This window comes from Danio rerio, chromosome 12, assembly GCF_052040795.2.
Source record: "Danio rerio strain M-AB ecotype USA chromosome 12, GRCz13ab, whole genome shotgun sequence".
NCBI classification, from domain to species: domain Eukaryota; kingdom Metazoa; phylum Chordata; class Actinopteri; order Cypriniformes; family Danionidae; genus Danio; species Danio rerio.
The window spans coordinates 50,442,777-50,459,781 of NC_141032.1; the positions used below are offsets into that span (position 1 = coordinate 50,442,777).

The 17,005-nt window shown below is 43.0% G+C and overlaps 2 protein-coding genes across 7 annotated transcripts in view; one reads left to right on the top strand and one right to left on the bottom strand.

Annotated features, from left to right (window-relative positions):
* lzts2b (leucine zipper, putative tumor suppressor 2b) overlaps positions 1–6,627 on the top strand; it is a 41,498-nt gene extending 34,871 nt beyond the window's left edge. Inside the window, exons 4-5 of one of the 2 annotated variants that reach the window (XR_015504703.1) lie at positions 2,799–3,950; positions 4,508–5,158. Coding sequence is in view for 1 of the 2 variants with exons in the window: in XM_087277073.1 (XP_087133199.1) it covers positions 2,799–3,068; positions 5,612–6,259 (918 nt within the window). In the remaining variant the exon portion in view is untranslated. Of the gene's footprint in view, positions 1–2,798; positions 3,951–4,507; positions 5,159–5,611 lie in introns of those variants that run through there. The other variant, XM_087277073.1, reaches the window with a different exon arrangement.
* Positions 1–17,005, bottom strand: part of pdzd7b (PDZ domain containing 7b) — a 49,790-nt gene that overhangs the window by 5,246 nt on the left and 27,539 nt on the right. For 2 of the 5 annotated variants that reach the window (XR_015504702.1, XR_015504701.1), the window contains exons 18-19: positions 9,970–10,142; positions 9,008–9,352 (exon numbers count right to left, since the gene is read on the bottom strand). The exons of 2 other annotated variants lie outside the window; for them this stretch is intronic. The gene's annotated coding sequence lies outside the window, so the exon portion shown is untranslated. Of the gene's footprint in view, positions 1–9,002; positions 10,143–17,005 lie in introns of those variants that run through there. One more of the 5 variants, XM_087277050.1, reaches the window with a different exon arrangement.

Sequence of the window (17,005 nt, forward strand, 5' to 3'; positions counted from 1 at the left end):
ATTGAGCTCAGGTAGATCTCAAACTCCCCTGCTGCTGAGGCCAAGGCGAACTTCCTGAGAGTAAGATTAGAGTAAAATTAGGCTCATTTTATCTATAATATAGAGCACATTTGGATGGTGGGAGGAAACCAGGGAACCCGGGGGAAACACATGCGGACTCGGGGAGAACATGCTAACTCTGCACAGAAATACCAGATGGCCCAGCAAGGACCCAACGCCATAGGTATTCTTGCTGTGAGGCAACAGTGCTAGTCACTGGGCCACCGTGCCGCCCACCCTGGAAAAAGGAGGAAGGGGAGGAGGGGGGTTTCTTCCAGACAAAGATAGTGTAGAAAGGAAATAAGGATATATATAGTGACTTGGGATCCTTTGATTGGAGGATCATGATTAGGTAATTTGGACCAGCTGGGTCAATCATGAGCACATGCTCCTCTAGAAATTAGTTTACAATTAAACTTCACTTGTCGCGAATGTGCAGAATTTTGCCTCATTTGCATCTTTTGCATTTGTTGTGAACCCAGCGTGTCGGCCAATCAGACAGGAGAAAACAGCACACGCTAATGCCATGAGGTGAAAACTCCAGTGATAGCGTCCACAGACCACACTGTACCAGCAGTTTTGGAAAATCTTCACCCTGGCTGGAGTTTTCAGAAAGTGTCGGTTTCATTCACAGTTTTAGTGTAAACAAACCGTGTAGAAAAAAGTGTGTGCGCACAGAGCCTAAGGTCCCATTTACTCTAATGCCTTTTAGTTTGAAAACGCATAAGTTTTGCTACGGTTACGCATCCGTCCACACTACGCCGGAGTTTTTGAGCGCTGCAAACGGAGCGTTTCGGAAACGCTGAAGAGGCCGTTTTCATTCTGAAACGCTGCTGCTCCGTCTCAGTGTGGATGAGGGAAAACGGAGGCGGGGCTGCAGACATTCGCCTCTCTGATTGGGGCTTTTCCTCAATATTAAGTAGCCTACACACAGTTCAGTTCTGCATCCTCTCCTTGTAAGTTCAGACTTTGCATTTTCGATATGGAAAACAGACTCTCGAGTGCACATCAAGTAAATCTTTCAAAGGGAACAGTGTACTTTATAACCGTATTCACATCATCCTGCATACGTTGTTTCACTATATCCTAGTACAGTAATAATATGAAAACATGATATAAGGAACTGCTATTTTTCTTTTGATATTAACAACTTAACAGACAGCAGGAATGCTGAGGCGTCGTGCTGCATATATGAGCGTCATTTCCACTGTGTGCGTATTCATAACAAGACGGAGCCTATAACATCACTGCCTCCTTTCAATTTCATTAAACACGAAACATGCCCTCTCTATTGCTGAATATCAGTTTTAATAATCAATAATGGCCATTATAAAAGTATAACATACAATAAGTTTATACGTTATAGGAAATAAAGGCAAGCAATCAGTCGATATGCAAAATGTAGGCTACGTGGTTTAATTATTAACTTATCTTTGCGCTCAGCCAAAACACGTTACCTGAGAACAAGTGATAGATTCAAAAGACCAAAGTCGGGGAATATGTTGTTAGATATAGACAACAAGATGAACTAGATTATTAAAGTTCGTCAAGACAAACTTTAGGCTTGAGAGAGCCTTAGGCTTGAGAAAGCTTAGACTGAAAGTTTTAAAGCAGTTTTAAGTTTAAAGTAGCTTAAAGTTTTAAAGCAGTTTTAAGTTTAAAGTAGCTTAAAGTTTTAAAGCAGTTTTACGTTTAAAGTAGCTTAAAGTTTTAAAGCAGTTTTACGTTTAAAGTAGCTTAAAGTTTTAAAGCAGTTTTACGTTTAAAGTAGCTTAAAGTTTTAAAGCTATTTTAAGTTTAAAGTAGTTTAAAGTTTTAAAGCAGTTTTAAGTTTAAAGTAGCTTAAAGTTTTAAAGCAGTTTTAAGTTTAAAGTAGTTTAAAGTTTTAAAGCAGTGTTAAGTTTAAAGTAGCTTAAAGTTTTAAAGCAGTTTTAAGTTTAAAGTAGTTTAAAGTTTTAAAGCAGTGTTAAGTTTAAAGTAGCTTAAAGTTTTAAAGCAGTTTTAAGTTTAAAGTAGTTTAAAGTTTTAAAGCAGTGTTAAGTTTAAAGTAGCTTAAAGTTTTAAAGCAGTTTTAAGTTTAAAGTAGTTTAAAGTTTTAAAGCAGTGTTAAGTTTAAAGTAGCTTAAAGTTTTAAAGCAGTTTTAAGTTTAAAGTAGCTTAAAGTTTTAAAGCAGAAAGTAGCTTAAAGTTTTAAAGCAGTTTTAAGTTTAAAGTAGTTTAAAGTTTTAAAGCAGTGTTAAGTTTAAAGTAGCTTAAAGTTTTAAAGCAGTTTTAAGTTTGAAGTAGTTTAAAGTTTTAAAGCAGTTTTAAGTTTGAAGTAGCTTAAAGTTTTAAAGCAGTTTTAAGTTTAAAGTAGTTTAAAGTTTTAAAGCAGTATAAGTTAAGTAGCTTAAAGTTTGTTTCTCTAGCCAGCCTAATTAAATATCACGTTTAGCAAATATAGTGAGATTAGATTCAGCGGGAGATCTTTGATGAACACTCCGATGAGCACAGCTCTCATCAAGCTAGATAGGCTGCAGCGCTTGCGGTCACGTGATGTGCGTTTTCAGTGTTTAGGTGTTGACAGAGAGCTGTTCAGAAACGCTGGGTGAAACGCTAGTGTGGACGCGGATCATTTTCATTCTAAAACGACATTTTAAACCTAAAATGCAAAAACCTAAACCTAAAGTGTAAACCGGGCCTAAGAGTTCAACTATTTCTACTTTGAAGAATCGTATGCATCTGTAAGAACTCTCTGTGTGTGTGTGTGTTGATTGCAGGTGTACGAGGAGCGTCAGAAGCGCACAGAGCTGGAGATTGAGGAGTTCAGACAGATGTGCGCCGCTAAGATGCAGAAGGCGTCTCAGAAAGCGCAGCGGGAGCAGCAGATGCTTCAGATGCAGGTGTTTCAGATGCAGCAGGAGAAGAAGAAGCATCAGGAGGAGATGACGCAGATCCTGAAGGAGCGGCAGAGGCTGGAGGAGCGCTGTTCATCCTTTGAGAGGGAACACACACAGCTCGGGCCCCGCCTGGAGGAGACCAAATGGGAGGTGAGGAGGATTCCAGTCTGAGCCAGGAGATGGAGTAAATCTCAGAACTCAAGCTAGGAGACTTTTCCAAGCAGAATCCTTTATTGAGAACGTGTTGGTTGTTCTGTAGTCATCTTCAAGAAGTGCCTAAGTCTCTCATTTCAATTAATATGTTCTACAGGAAGCTTTACAATGTGAAGTTTATTTATAAACTAATTTCGAGAGGATCACGTGCTTATGATTGCTTGCAGCCGGTCCCGCATTATTCTATTCATGATTCACCAATCAGACGATTCCTAAGCCACTATAAACACTCTAAGTTCCATATCACAGCCATCTTTGTTTTAAAGAATCCCCCCTTCCACCTCTACTCCTCCTCCTTTCCTAGATGGACGCACGGTGGCCCAGTGGTTAGCACTGTTGCCTCACAGCAAGAACGTCACTGGTTCTAGTCCTTACCAAGCCAGCCGACGTTTCTGTGCGGAGTTTACACGTTCTCTCCATGCTCACATGGGTTTTCCCCTGGGTTCGCCGGTTTCCTTCCACCGGTCACGAAACACCAGAGCACATGTGTTGAGCTGTTGACAGTGGTATACGTGTCCCACACTGCTATAAACACTATTAGGACACATATATCTCACTAAAAAGTGTAAATTGGTTGTTTTTGCGTAAATTTGGGCAAATTCGTACTTCCGGTTTAAAACGAATTTTTGAAGCTGCGTCACGGTCATGACATAATAGCGTGTATTCCAGCGTGCAGACTGGACGCCTGAGCCAGAGTGTCCCATATTACATCTCTGAGTGTGTTGCATTAATGCATGAGTGAGGCTTGGTTCAAACCAATCAGAGCGCTCCATTATGTATGCGCTGCAACTTCATTAATATGCATGCTAGGTTTCTTATGTTGTGTTTAAACCAGAGGCGGTACGCGCGAATAGCGCAATTTATAAATAGTTGTGTGAACATTTAAGTTTACTCGCTTCATTCGCGCGTCAACCCCCGCTTGATTCGCGCGTCAAATCCGCTTCAATCGCGTGTCAAATTCACTTCAGAACAGACGCGGATTCGCGTGATGGGCAGGGCTTCTGTCTGCCCGGTGACTCTAGCTTCATAGCTAAATGGCTAACATGGATTTTATTAAGGAAATAACAGTGTTAATGTGCTTTATGGAGACTGAAAAACAGCGTCGATACGTTTAGGATCCTGTCTTAGTCCACTACATCTTTTTAGAGGTGCATCCAGCTCTGTGAGCTCATAAACTCCTCCAGAAACTGAACCTGGATCACGGAGGCTTTCAACAGTGCTTCTGACTGAGCCCAGCCCAGTTTGATGAATTGTTGTCGGTGTCGCCTGGAGGATTTCCCCTGGGACACCATCAACAGGTTCTACGTCACAATCACGCCCCCACAAGAGCAAGCTTCTGATTGGTTAATGCGGCGCGAATGTACGCTGAAGTTCAGACTGTACCTGAAACAGTGTTCAGGCGGCAGAGAGACGACACATGTCGTGTTGCCAAAAGTTGTGTGAAAAGAATAAGAATTGTTTGGAGATACGGGTCGCCAGTGTTGCTTTATAATGTGAAGGTTTGGTTTTCATTTTCTCTCTATGAGAGCGCTGCTGGACTCACGCGTGGATCCGTAGACGCGACGAGCAGCAGAAATGCGTTTGTTTGGAACATTTTTTACTCGAGCATTTCTCATCTATGGTGAGATCCAGATTTGCTGCTCGTCTCCTTTTAAAAAGACGCAGCTCCAGTATGAGCTGATTGTCCTGTCTACAGATTCGGTAAGTGTGTGCGATCAGCGCCCTTTCTTTGTTTATTCAGATGGCAAAGTTATAGTTGGTATAGTCAGCAGAACTCTTTCAGTGTTTAAAGACAGACCTTAGTCAAAATGATTTCTAAGTTACTTAGTTTACAGTATCACTACAATATTGAAAGATCCGCTGTAAATGCTGCTCTCTGTGTGTAAACACGTGAACACTGTAAGCAAACTTTTGCCGACCGTCGTGTTGAATTTTTGTCGTATTTTACAGAGAAATGCAGAGGCTATTTTCTCCAATACGACGTGCGGTATCAAACATTTCACCGTCATTAAACACACTGTCTTTCTGTCCTCAGCGAGTGCCCACATTTTTATTCAAACCCTGCCCATTTTCCCTCCCCCGACACTTCCACCCAAACAGAGCTGGACACACCCACTTTCCTGCCTTTTTTTTAAACCAGAGGTGTGAAAACATCCTGCTGAAACGGGGGGTTTCAAGGCCCTTTAAGAGCAATCACTAACTATTTATAAGCTACTACAGCAGGGGAGATCTCCAGATCTACCTGAGCTCAAACTCCCATCTCGCCTTGCAAATGGGAGGGAGCCCCGGGCTTGAGGATCTTATGAGCTCAGGGCTTTCTCCTGGGACAGCATGCCAAACAAGCTTTATAAGCAATCATCAGCTAAGTGTGAACTCTTGAAACATTATCTGTGTGGTGTTTTGAGCTGGAACTTCACACACATGTTGTCTTCTTCTCTGGTTTTCTCATCTGCTTGTGTTGTTGTGATGGTGTCCTGCAGGTGTGCCAGAAGTCAGGTGAGATCTCCCTCCTGAAGCAGCAGCTGAAGGACCTGCAGGCGGATCTGGCCCAGCGTGTGGGTGAGCTGGTGACGGTGCGCGGGCAGCTGCGGGAGGTGCGTTCGGAGCTCCAAACCAGCCAGAATCAGCTTCAGGAGGCGAATACGACCTCTCGAACCCGAATCCTGGAGCTGGAGGTCTGCCAGAACGAACTGCAGCGGCGCAAGAGTGAGAACGAGCTTCTACGAGAGAAAATAAGCCACCTGGAGGAGGATTCGAGCCAGATGCGGGATGCTCTAAATGCTGCTGCGTCTGGAAAAGAGCAACGTTTGGCTGAAGAAACTGAAGAGCTGAAGACCTCCAGGCAGCAGGCGGACAGACTAAAAGCTGAATTGGCGTACGAACGGCAGAGATTTTCTGATCAGGCGGCTGCGTTCGAGAGCGAGAGGAAGAGCTGGGAGGAGGAGAAGGATAAAGTGATTCGCTACCAAAAACAGTTGCAGCAGAACTACGTGCAGATGTACAAGAGGAACCGTGATCTGGAGCGATCCCTGCGGGAGCTCAGTCTGGAGCTGGAGTCCAGAGAACAGGACGACGACAGCAGCGGGAATGAAGTCACGTTTGATGACATCGCGGCTACAGAGATCTAAGAGTGTTTTGAGTACGGGTTTTGGGAAATTTCTCACTTTCATACTAAGGAATCATCTACTGCCGCACTCATTTGAGAAATGTGCTCTGCATTCAATGCTAAGGGTTGTTAAAGGGACAGCGCACCCAAAAAATACATATCTTCATTTAGTTGAAGTCAAGTGGTTGTAAAATTTTATTTCTTTCTTCTGTTGAACACAAAATAAAAGTTGCATGCCAGGTTATACACCATGCACATTACACCATTGAACCAATTAATGGGGACCTGAAGCAGCACTTGATAATTACAGGCAGGTGTGTTTGGTCAGGGTTGCAACCAGATCTCCAGGAACAGGGTTGGTGACCCCTGACTAATGGCTGTTTCTCAATATGCGTTCTTCAGCGGTCTTGCGTCCTCGTGTTCTCGTGTAACGTCATCATCAGCTGCCTAAGTTCCGTTCCAATACTCAAGACCGCAAGTACGGAGGACGCGTGAAACTTCCCGGATCTTGATATTGACGCACTGATGCAGACTTGAGCACCGAACTCGCTCTGGAAGTCCCAGAAGTCATTGCGACTGGAGGTGGGAAGCGCTGCATTTAATTTAGATTTATTATTAAAGTTCAGAGATATAATTTATTTACCTCAGGAGTTTCCCTAAATGAAACGGTGAAAGTAAACATTAACATGAACATCTTAAAAAAGGAATAAACACATTAAGGGTATTTGTTTGCTGAAATTCGTATTAAAATCAGTTTTATTTATATTGTGCAGAGTATATTGATAATGTTTTTATGCAAAGTATATATTTTGAAGAGAAGGGGAAACAATAAATCGTTGTATGAGTGCTGTAATATTTAAATAATTTCCATTTAAAACGAGTGAAGGTCACATGACCATCAGGAAGAACGCAGCATCCCATTTCTCAAAGGACGCGTTCTCTGCCCTCGCGGTCTCCCGAGTTCGTTCTTCCGAGGACACCTGGCAAGACCGGTCTCCACAAGAACGCAAGTCCATTCTCTGCGTTCTTGGAATTGAGAAACAGCCTATGCCAGGGGTGACCAACCCTGTTCCTGGAGATCTACCTTCCTGCAGATTTCAGTTGCAACCCATATCAAACACACCTGCCTGTAATTATCAAGTGCTGTTCAGGTCCTAATTAATTGCCTCAGGTGTGTTTGATCAGGGTTGGATCTGAACTTTGCAGGAAGGTAGATCTCCAGGAACAGGATTGAGCACCCCTGCACTATGCACTTATACACTCAACCATGCAGCATGTGAGTTTGGTGTCGTCCCAAATGGAACAATAACAGTTTTTACTAAATGGAAATTTGACCCATTTCCCAGTTAATGTCTAAAGCCTGTTTCACACCGCGAGCGTGAGCAGATTGTGTGTTTTTTTCGCCGGCCATGTTAACAGATTAGAGCAGAGATGCCAAACTCTATTCCTGGAGGGCCGCAGCCCTGCACAGTTTAGTTCCAACCCTAATTAAACACACCTGATCTTGTTTGATCCAGGCTTGTTTGAAACCTACAGGTAAGTGTGTTGGAGCAGGGTTGGAACTAAACTGTGCAGGGTTGCAGCCCTCCAGGAATTGAGTTTGACAGCCCTCGATTAGAGCTTACATCCCACACGCAGAAGCAGTGCGTCAGCACAAGGCGTGAGCGTGGCTGAAGCAGCAGTGCTGTGATAGTTTCGGCCAGTGCTTAATTTGTAAATTTCGATGTACAGCAACAGATCGGGGTAACGGATCCAGCATGTAATCGGAGACGGGAGAGGTATCGTGGATGAAAGTGAAGAGGGTTGGGGAGCTGTGGCAAATAAATGGAAGTGTGCAGCAGAGCGGGGCAGGGAGTGTCATGGACGAACGTGAAGAGGGAGTCAAGGAAGAAAGTGGAGGATTGCGTGTGAGGAGGGGAATCGATAAAATGAGGTGCCGGATCAGATTTCAGAAGTTCTGGATCTGGCTTGTGAGCGAAGCAGTGGCGCAGTAGGTAGTGCTGTCGCCTCACGGCAAGAAAGTCGCTGGTTCGAGCCTCGGCTCAGTTGGCGTTTCTGTGTGGAGTTTGCATGTTCTCCCTGCGTTCACGTGGGTTTCCTCCGGGTGCTCCGGTTTCCCCCACAGTCCAAACACATGCGGTACAGGTGGATTGGGTAGGCTAAATTGTCCGTAGTGTATGAGTGTGTGTGAATGTGTGTGGATGCTTCCCAGAGATGGGTTGCGGCTGGAAGGGCATCCACTGTGTAAAAACTGGCTGGATAAGTTGGCGGTTCATTCCGCTGTGGCGACCCCAGATTAATAAAGGGACTAAGCCGACAAGAAAATGAATGAATGAATGAATGATCTGGCTTGTTCCGGCACAAATTAAGCCCTGGTTTCGGCACTGGGTCTATTTTGGCCACGACGTTCACGCTTAATTAAAGTGACAGTGCATTGAAAATGACCAAAAACACATTGAATGACAGTAAAAAGCAGCAATTTTATCCATTAAATGCATCGATAATATCCACTGATTTAAATATTCATTCATTTTCTCTTCAGCTTAGTCCCTTTATTAATCAGAGGTCGCCACAGCGGAATGAACCGTCAACTGGAGCACTCGTAGGAAACCCACGCCAACATGAGGAGAACATGCAAACTCCAAACAGAAATGCCAACTGACCCAGCCGAGACTCTTCGACCTTCTTGCTGTGAGGCGAGAGTGCTACCCACTGCGCCACCGCGTCACCCTGATTTTTATATATAAAATCAAATAAACTTAAATGATTAAAAACAGCAACAAATATTTATTTGGGCCTGAACTACAAAACCAAATTTAAAACAAATGTATTGTCAGTTTTGCTTAAGTTCCACACTCGTTTGATCATGTACAAACATCATCATAACTATATTGCATAAATATTATTAAAGCTAAAGGCCTACATTATGCTGACAATCAAAAACACAATGACATGATCTCACAGGCGATTGTCTTCTGACTGAGTACACCTGAAAGTACAGGAATGACACTTCCCAGAGCGTGAGAAGCAGACAGTAGGATCTACATCATTTGTAAAATAAAGACTTGCAAGGTTAAGGAAACAGCATAGGAGGAAGTCGCCGCGGGCCATGGTGCTGATGAGAAGTGAAGCAGAAGTGAATTTATAGATATACAGGTAACGATAGAATAGACAGAGATAGATTGATCTGTGCAGCAGCTGCCGATGAGCTGCGCTGCAGACGCAGTCGTGTGAAAGGCAAACACCTGCACGCTGCTCACGCTCTGCTTGCGGTATGAAACAGGCGTAAAGGTTGCCAAAAAAGTGAAATAAAAGACCAAACTGCCATCATTTTGTTGGAGAGTTTTGCTTGCACAATCTAATATTAAGTAATTCATTCTCAGTGCCTGATAACTCCTCCCCTTCACAAGTAACTATTCGCAAGTAGCCCCTCCCCTTCACCATAGCTCCTCCCCTTTACACATAATGCTGTGTTCACACCAGACGTGGAAGGAGCGTCAAGCATGAGTGACTTACATGTTAAGTCAATGCAAACGCGTGAATAGACATCCTGCGGTGCGATATGTGCGAATGGCGCAGCGCGAATGACGCAATTTGACCGAATGGCACGGAGCGAATTGAGTGTTTAGTGCGTTTGAATCGCTCAAGTTAAAAAATATGAACTTCAGCGTACATTCGCGCCGCGTTAACCAATCAGGAGCTTGCTCTTGTGGGGGCGTGATTGTGACGTACCGCCTGTTGTTGTTGTCCCGGAGGAAATCCTCCAGCCGACACCGACAACAATTCGTCAAACTGGGCTCGGCTCAGTCAGAAGCACCGCTGAAAGCCTCCATCATCCAGGTTCAGTTTCTGGAGGAGTTTATGAGCTCACAGAGCTGGATGCACCTCTGAAAGGATCTAGTGGACTCAGACACGACCCTAAACGTATCGACACTGTTTTTCAGCCTTCATAAAGCACATAAAAACACTAATAGTGTCTTAATAAAATCCATGTTAGCTACTTGCTCTTAGCAAGTAGCTCCTCCTCTTTACCAGTAACAACTCCCCTTTACATGTAGCTCCTCCCCTTTACACACAACTCATCCTATTCACAAGTAGCTCCTCCCCTTTACATGTAGCTCCTCCCCTTTACACACAACTCCTCCTATTTACAAGTAGCTCCTCCTCTTTACCAGTAACAACTCCCCTTTACATGTAGCTCCTCCCCTTTACACACAACTCATCCTATTCACAAGTAGCTCCTCCCCTTTACATGTAGCTCCTCCCCTTTACACACAAATCCTCCTATTCACAAGTAGCTCCTCCCCTTCACCAGTAAACCCTCTCCTTCACACGTTGTCCCTCTTCACACGTAGCCTCTCTAAATAAGTGCATCATCTGGGTATTTACAATGCATTCATCTTACACTATTTATACTATAAAATGAGGTAGAATAGTGCACAGATATTTAGAAGAATGTTGGGGAAAAGCAGCCATTGACATCCATAGTAGGAACCCGTGATGCACTATAGTTTTGGGATATAACATTTGAGATTAAATTGTGGTTCATTATCTTGTGTTTTTTTTAATCATTATCATTTAGTATATTGGGTTAAATTGTAATGATTATTAATCATTGGATTAAATATTTAATTTCAAAGCATTTTCGGAGTTTGGCATGCATGGTTTTCAGGCCACAGTTTTCACTTTGCATAGGAAGAAAAAACACTATGGAAGTCAATAGCAGCATTTTCCAGTTTAACTTCAACTGAGTTCAACAGAAGACAGAAACTCAAGCAGGTTTGGAGCATGATGATTAAATGATGACAGAATGTTCATATTTGGTGAACTGTCCCTTTAATACGGCCCACAGCAGGCGGACAGTGAAGTTATATTTTGAGTGTCACATGATGATTTGTGTCACCCAGTAACTGGTGCAACTCCATTTAGACATGAATTATTTTGCTCGCGATGTTTGTGAACTCACAGAAGTGCACTTTGGTGTGTAAAGTTGCGAAATAAACTGAAATATCACATAAAACGTTCATCAAGGGAACAATGACCACTAACGCAATATGCAGTAAATGCTTTCATTACAGTTTATTGCTGATGTTTCATTAAATACGTGACCCTGGACCACAAACTAGTGATGGGTCGTTCATGAACGATTCGTTCATTTTGAACGAATCTTCAATATGACCCGGGAACTACGAGTCCTCTCAGGAAGTGATTCGTTCATCCGCACGTGTGCACATTTGTGCAGGTAGTATCATTAATTTCAAGTCTTCATCACATTGGCAGAAGCCAATCATATGCGTTTAGAGCCGGAAAAAGAATTGATCCGTTCACCTCTCGAGTCCTCGATCGGGTCTGAGTCACTCGTTCCTCACGGGCCAATCATACACGTTTAGAGCCGAAAGAAGAAATTAACTGCTCATCTCTCGACTCCTCGGGTTTGAGTCATTCTATCACGTAAACAACGAACGATCATGGCTCCTATCAGCTCAGACTGTGCATTGATTAAGATTATATGTGACTGTCAGTGTAACATAAATGAACCCTGACATTTAAAGACATGAAGAGGTGAGCTGAGCAGAGACAGCATGCCTTTATAGACAAAAGAGCAGGTAAACATTGAATTATTATTTTCTCCTTCTTATAGTATTCTATTTATGACTTATTTATCATGCAATCAACCTTTTGGGCTTGTTGTAGATGTGTTTGGAAGCAATTCGTAACATTATAATAATATTTTGGCAAATTGAACCAAATGAACGAAATGACTCGGAAAAAGATTCATTCATCTTGATGAACGAGACTCAAAGATCCGAGTCAGTAAAACGATCCGAACTTCCCATTACTACCACAAACCCAGTCATAAGGGTAAACTGTTTGAAATTCAGATTTATACAGATTTAGCTCACATATGCATTTATTTGTATGCGGAAAAAAAAATTATTATTAAGTTTTGCATTTGATTTACGGTTCATTATGATATGGCAATATTTGTCTGAGATGCAACTATTTGAATATCTGAAATATGAGGGTCAAAAAAAACTTTAAATATTGAGAAAATTAATAGTTGACCCATTTTTTAAGATTTAATATAAATATTCTGGTTGTTCTGAGTGTGCCAGTTTAGGTTCAGTTCAGGACACAGTTAAGATTTGTTTATTATAATGTGTTTAAAAGTGTGATGTTGTGGGTGTGTACACAGCTCGCTGTTTTAGGGGCGTGTTGCTTCACATGAAAATTAGTCTCGGCTTCCCGCTCAACGTAACAAGGGGGCGGAGCCAAGAGCCACGCTCTGTGTTTACTTTGCAGCAGACAGGCAGACAGACAGAGATAGAAGCTAATCTAGGATCAGCATTCAGCCGTACATGTATGACTCGGACACAGACCAAGCAGAGAGTACACAATCATTTGTGTCTCTGTATAGTTTTACAGCAAACTGTGTGCTAGTTTCAAGTGCCGAGCTTGTACACCCAGACTAATAACCACGCACACCGAATTAACTTTGACTGAGGCACCAGAGCCGCGACACAGCACACTAAGGCTGCTTTCACACCTGTGAATGGATTCAGTTGTTCTGAAGCAGAGATTACAATTGTTACATTGTTGCTCTTTGCTCTTGGAGCGGTTCACTTTCACACTCCAAAGTTTCTAATCGGACCAACAGAGCTAAAACAAGTCACGTGTGAGTAAACTCTCCTTACATTGGTCAGAGTGTCAGGGTTTATTTTGCAGCGTCCCGCTCAGCTGTCAGGAGAGGTGGTGGTTTGGTGGTGATTGACAGGGTGCGCGAGTGTGCGATGTGTCTGAGGAGAGACGCGGTGGGGAGGGGTGAGAAGGGTGCGCGACGATGCCTATTTGAGGACCGGGAGGGAGACGTGAGATTACCGGGAGATCATCACTCGTTTGAGGGCATCCGAAGACTCGCAAAACTTCCCGCCCTATTCATAATTCTCTCTTCATATAGCCGTATGCCTATTACATATCCATAAAACACTGTGATATAACCGCGCTCGGATCAGATCGCTTTCTCACTGCAATTGAACCGCTACAGGGTTCGTTTCAATCGAGCCGAGACCACCTCATTCAAGGGATCTCGGAGCGTTTGATTTAGCGCGGAACAGAGCGCGAGTGCCCTGATCACATATGTCAAACGAACCGCGCTAACTGGGCAAACGAGACCCGTTCCCAAACAAAAGTGTAGGTGTGAAAGTACTCTTAGACACTCTCAGTGGTGCGGCAGAAACATGAAGTTTCGAACCGTCGCGCCACACATTCCAGAACTCCAAACACAGGCCTCCACCAGGGAAATCACAACGCCGCCCCAAATCCCGCCGACCTGAAGCGTTGCCGCGAGCACCCCGGCAGAAACCCACGCCCAGAACTCCGAAATGCACGTTGCCGCACTACGCAGAGAGGCGCTTCTGGTGTGCGACCTGCAGGCAAGTTTGTTATTTTATTAGCAATGGAGAGACGCGCACATGAAGCAACGTGTTTGCACTTTTCCAGCTGCACCTAGTTAAGATCACAGGGAGCTTCTGTGTTCGCGAGAAATGCAAACGGCTGAAGTTTAAGGTAGACGCAATAAAACTAAAGATGTTTGCAAACCTAGCAAAAGGTGCAAACAATAATTCCGATTACAGCGATTATGTGGAGAATGTTGATCTTGTGTTGAGCCCAATGAGCCTTACATCTAAAAATAGAGCACGGGTGTTCCTCTAGTGATATTGCTTTGACTCACACGCTGAAAATGGCGGACGTGAAACAACAAACTGAGGATATGATCGTGACGCGCGGTTGTCAATCAATATTGGTGGGCGGGGGGACCGCTCTCCTATGCCAAGTTGCGGTCGCTCTGAAAACCGCTCCAATTGGTCCACCGTTTTTATGTTGTTAAAGAGCCCATATTATACATGAAATAGGGTCATATCTTGGTTGTAAGGGTCTCCAACAACAGTCTAATATGCATGCAAGGTCAAAAAACACTTTCATGGTCTTATAATCTGCATTTATTTTTACCTAATTATTCCAGCGACTCCCGTATGAATCGTTCAGTTATTCATTTGTTCCCAAACCCCTCCTTAGCGCGAAGCTAATCTGCGCTGATTGGACCGATGACAGTCTGTCGCGATTGGTCGACTGCCTTCAGTCAGAGAGTGAAATGGCCAATAGCTAATCAGCAATTTAAAAAGTAATCACAGTTCATACACGCTAGATAGTGTAGGCGTGGATTTTAGCTGCCACACACACACAAACACACACACACACCTCCGGACGAGAACGCTCCCGCTTCCGCCCGCACCCGCCAGGTTTTAGCCTTAGAACACGCCCCGTATTCTGCCCGCCGCGCCCGATCCCGCTAAAGAGCGGGGGAGAACAAAACCGAAAATCTGTATAAACACACACACAGCACCAAGCATAAAGCTCTCGCTCGCTCGCTCTCTCTCTCTCTCTCTCTCTCTCTCTCTCTCTCTCTCTCTCTCTCTCTCTCTCTCTCGCTCTCTCTCTCTCTCTCTCTCTCTCTCTCTCTCTCTCTCTCTCTCTCTCTCTCTCTCTCTCTCTCTCTCTCTCTCTCTCTCTCTCTCTCATACGCGCGCGTGCGCACTAACACACAAGCACCAAGCAGACACATCTTTCTCTTTCTCAGGCAGCCCGCTTCCGTCCCAAATCAAACCCGTTACTGACCGCTCCGGCGATTTATTCGGAAATTTATTCCCGCGCCGCAGAAATCTGGCGCGGGGACAGCCGCGGGTATGCACACCTCTAACGTTACCACGGAGCTCCATAAACAAAGCAGCACGCGTCGCGTTTTTAACGTGACTTTGCACGCGATAAGAGAATATAGCCAGTTAACCTGATACAGTACACTCGGTTACAAGTAACAAAACACAACTAAATACATTTGCAAGCCAGAGTCAACGAGGCAACAACTTTAACCGCACGTACTTACACTTGAGAAATGGAAGAAACCCATCCTGATGTCCATCAGTAAGTTACTGATCCTTCCTTTAACAAACGCAGATGAAGTATTCTTTGTAGCATGTAGCTTCCAGAAGTTTCCAGTAGTTTCCAACTGCTTGGTTATAATGCTGAGGTTTCATCTTTGGGTAGATACTCGATAATATCCATCTGCAGTGTGACTTCAATCGACCGGCATGTTTGTGGGTGTGTGTTTGTGTGTGTGTGTTTGTGTGTGTGTGTGTGTGTCTGCGTCAGAGGGCGGGGCCTCAGGTTTGAAATCTCCCGGGTTTGCGCGTGCACGTGAAAAACTTTGTTTCGTTCGTACGTCATGGCGAAACACCTAATGAGTCGGTATCAAGGCGACTCGTTTGAAGCACTATGAATCGACTCTTTTATAGATGAATCAACAGTTTTAAACACTGTATTCTTACAGATTTAAGCCTTAGCTGGATACTTCACTTCACTTAGAGCTGTGTTACACACTACATGGAGGGGCATTTTCAAAAACCCATAATATGGGCTCTTTAAATAAAAAAATAAAAAAAAGGAGTGTGTGTGTTTATATCACTCCAATATGACGATCTATACACTATAATTACACACACGTCTGTCCAAACATCTTGAAAAGTAGATTTTCCACCATAGGTGCCCTTTAAAGTTGTGTAAATGTGCAAAATATGTAATGCATATTAATAATTAAAAAGGTTTTAATATATTTATGGTAGGATATTTACAAAATATCTTCATGCAATAGGATCTTAATATTCTAATGACTTTTGACATAATATAAAAATCAATAATTTTGGCCCATGCTATATATTTTTGGCTATTAGTGCTGGTTTTTGTGGTCCAGGGTCACAAATATGAATTATCCATCACAAGTGAAATGTTTATATGCAGATTTTAAGGTTTTAAGGACCTTGTTATTTCCATCCAGTGTTTATAATTTTTTTATTATTATTAGAAAATCCCCAAAAAATTCACAACATCAGCATTAGGAGTGACATTATAAAACCGCCTTATTTAACTGCAATTACATCACGTCTGAATAATCCCAACAGTGTTTAATTAGCAAAAACTGTTTGTGTTGATTTCATAAGTACAAAGTGTGGAGCTCAGATCATTTCATGTACATGGGTTCATCATAAAAAACTCAATTGTTTGCTCATCTGCAGTTTATTTTTACATTAATGTTGCAGTTAATAACAACCCGGCATTTCTGAGAACACCACTTCAGCTATTACTAGTTTATTATTATTATTATTTACAGGTGTAAAACACAACAAACAATATAAGTTATTATTAGTACATTATTACTAATATGTTGTGTTGTGTAAGCAGCCAATTAACTAAATTTGGACAATTTTAACAGTAAAATGAGGAAATACCAATCATGAAAGCTACTGACTGTTATATATCTGTACCAAATCCAAGCATTAGACTTTCATAATACTGAGTAATATATAGTCGTGCACCATATAGAAGCCACTGTGAATAGACCAAAGCATCGCTGCTGTGTATCTGCTCTGTATCTTGTCGGTGATTGTGGCGGTGTTGTCATCTTTTTTTATTAATTAACATGTTAACAGTATTTGTATGAAGCCAACACACTGTATATTTTTCGTGCTGTATATTTAAATGGTCCTAAAAGCTGTTTGTAATAAACTCCTACAATGGATCACGTTTCCTGTGTTTTATTCAATGCTGGCAACACTTCGCTTTAAAAATACTGATATTTATAAGGAGCTAACTCAGTGGTTAGCATGATCGCCTCACAGCAAGAAGGTTGCTGGTTTGAGTCCCGGCTGGGTCAGTT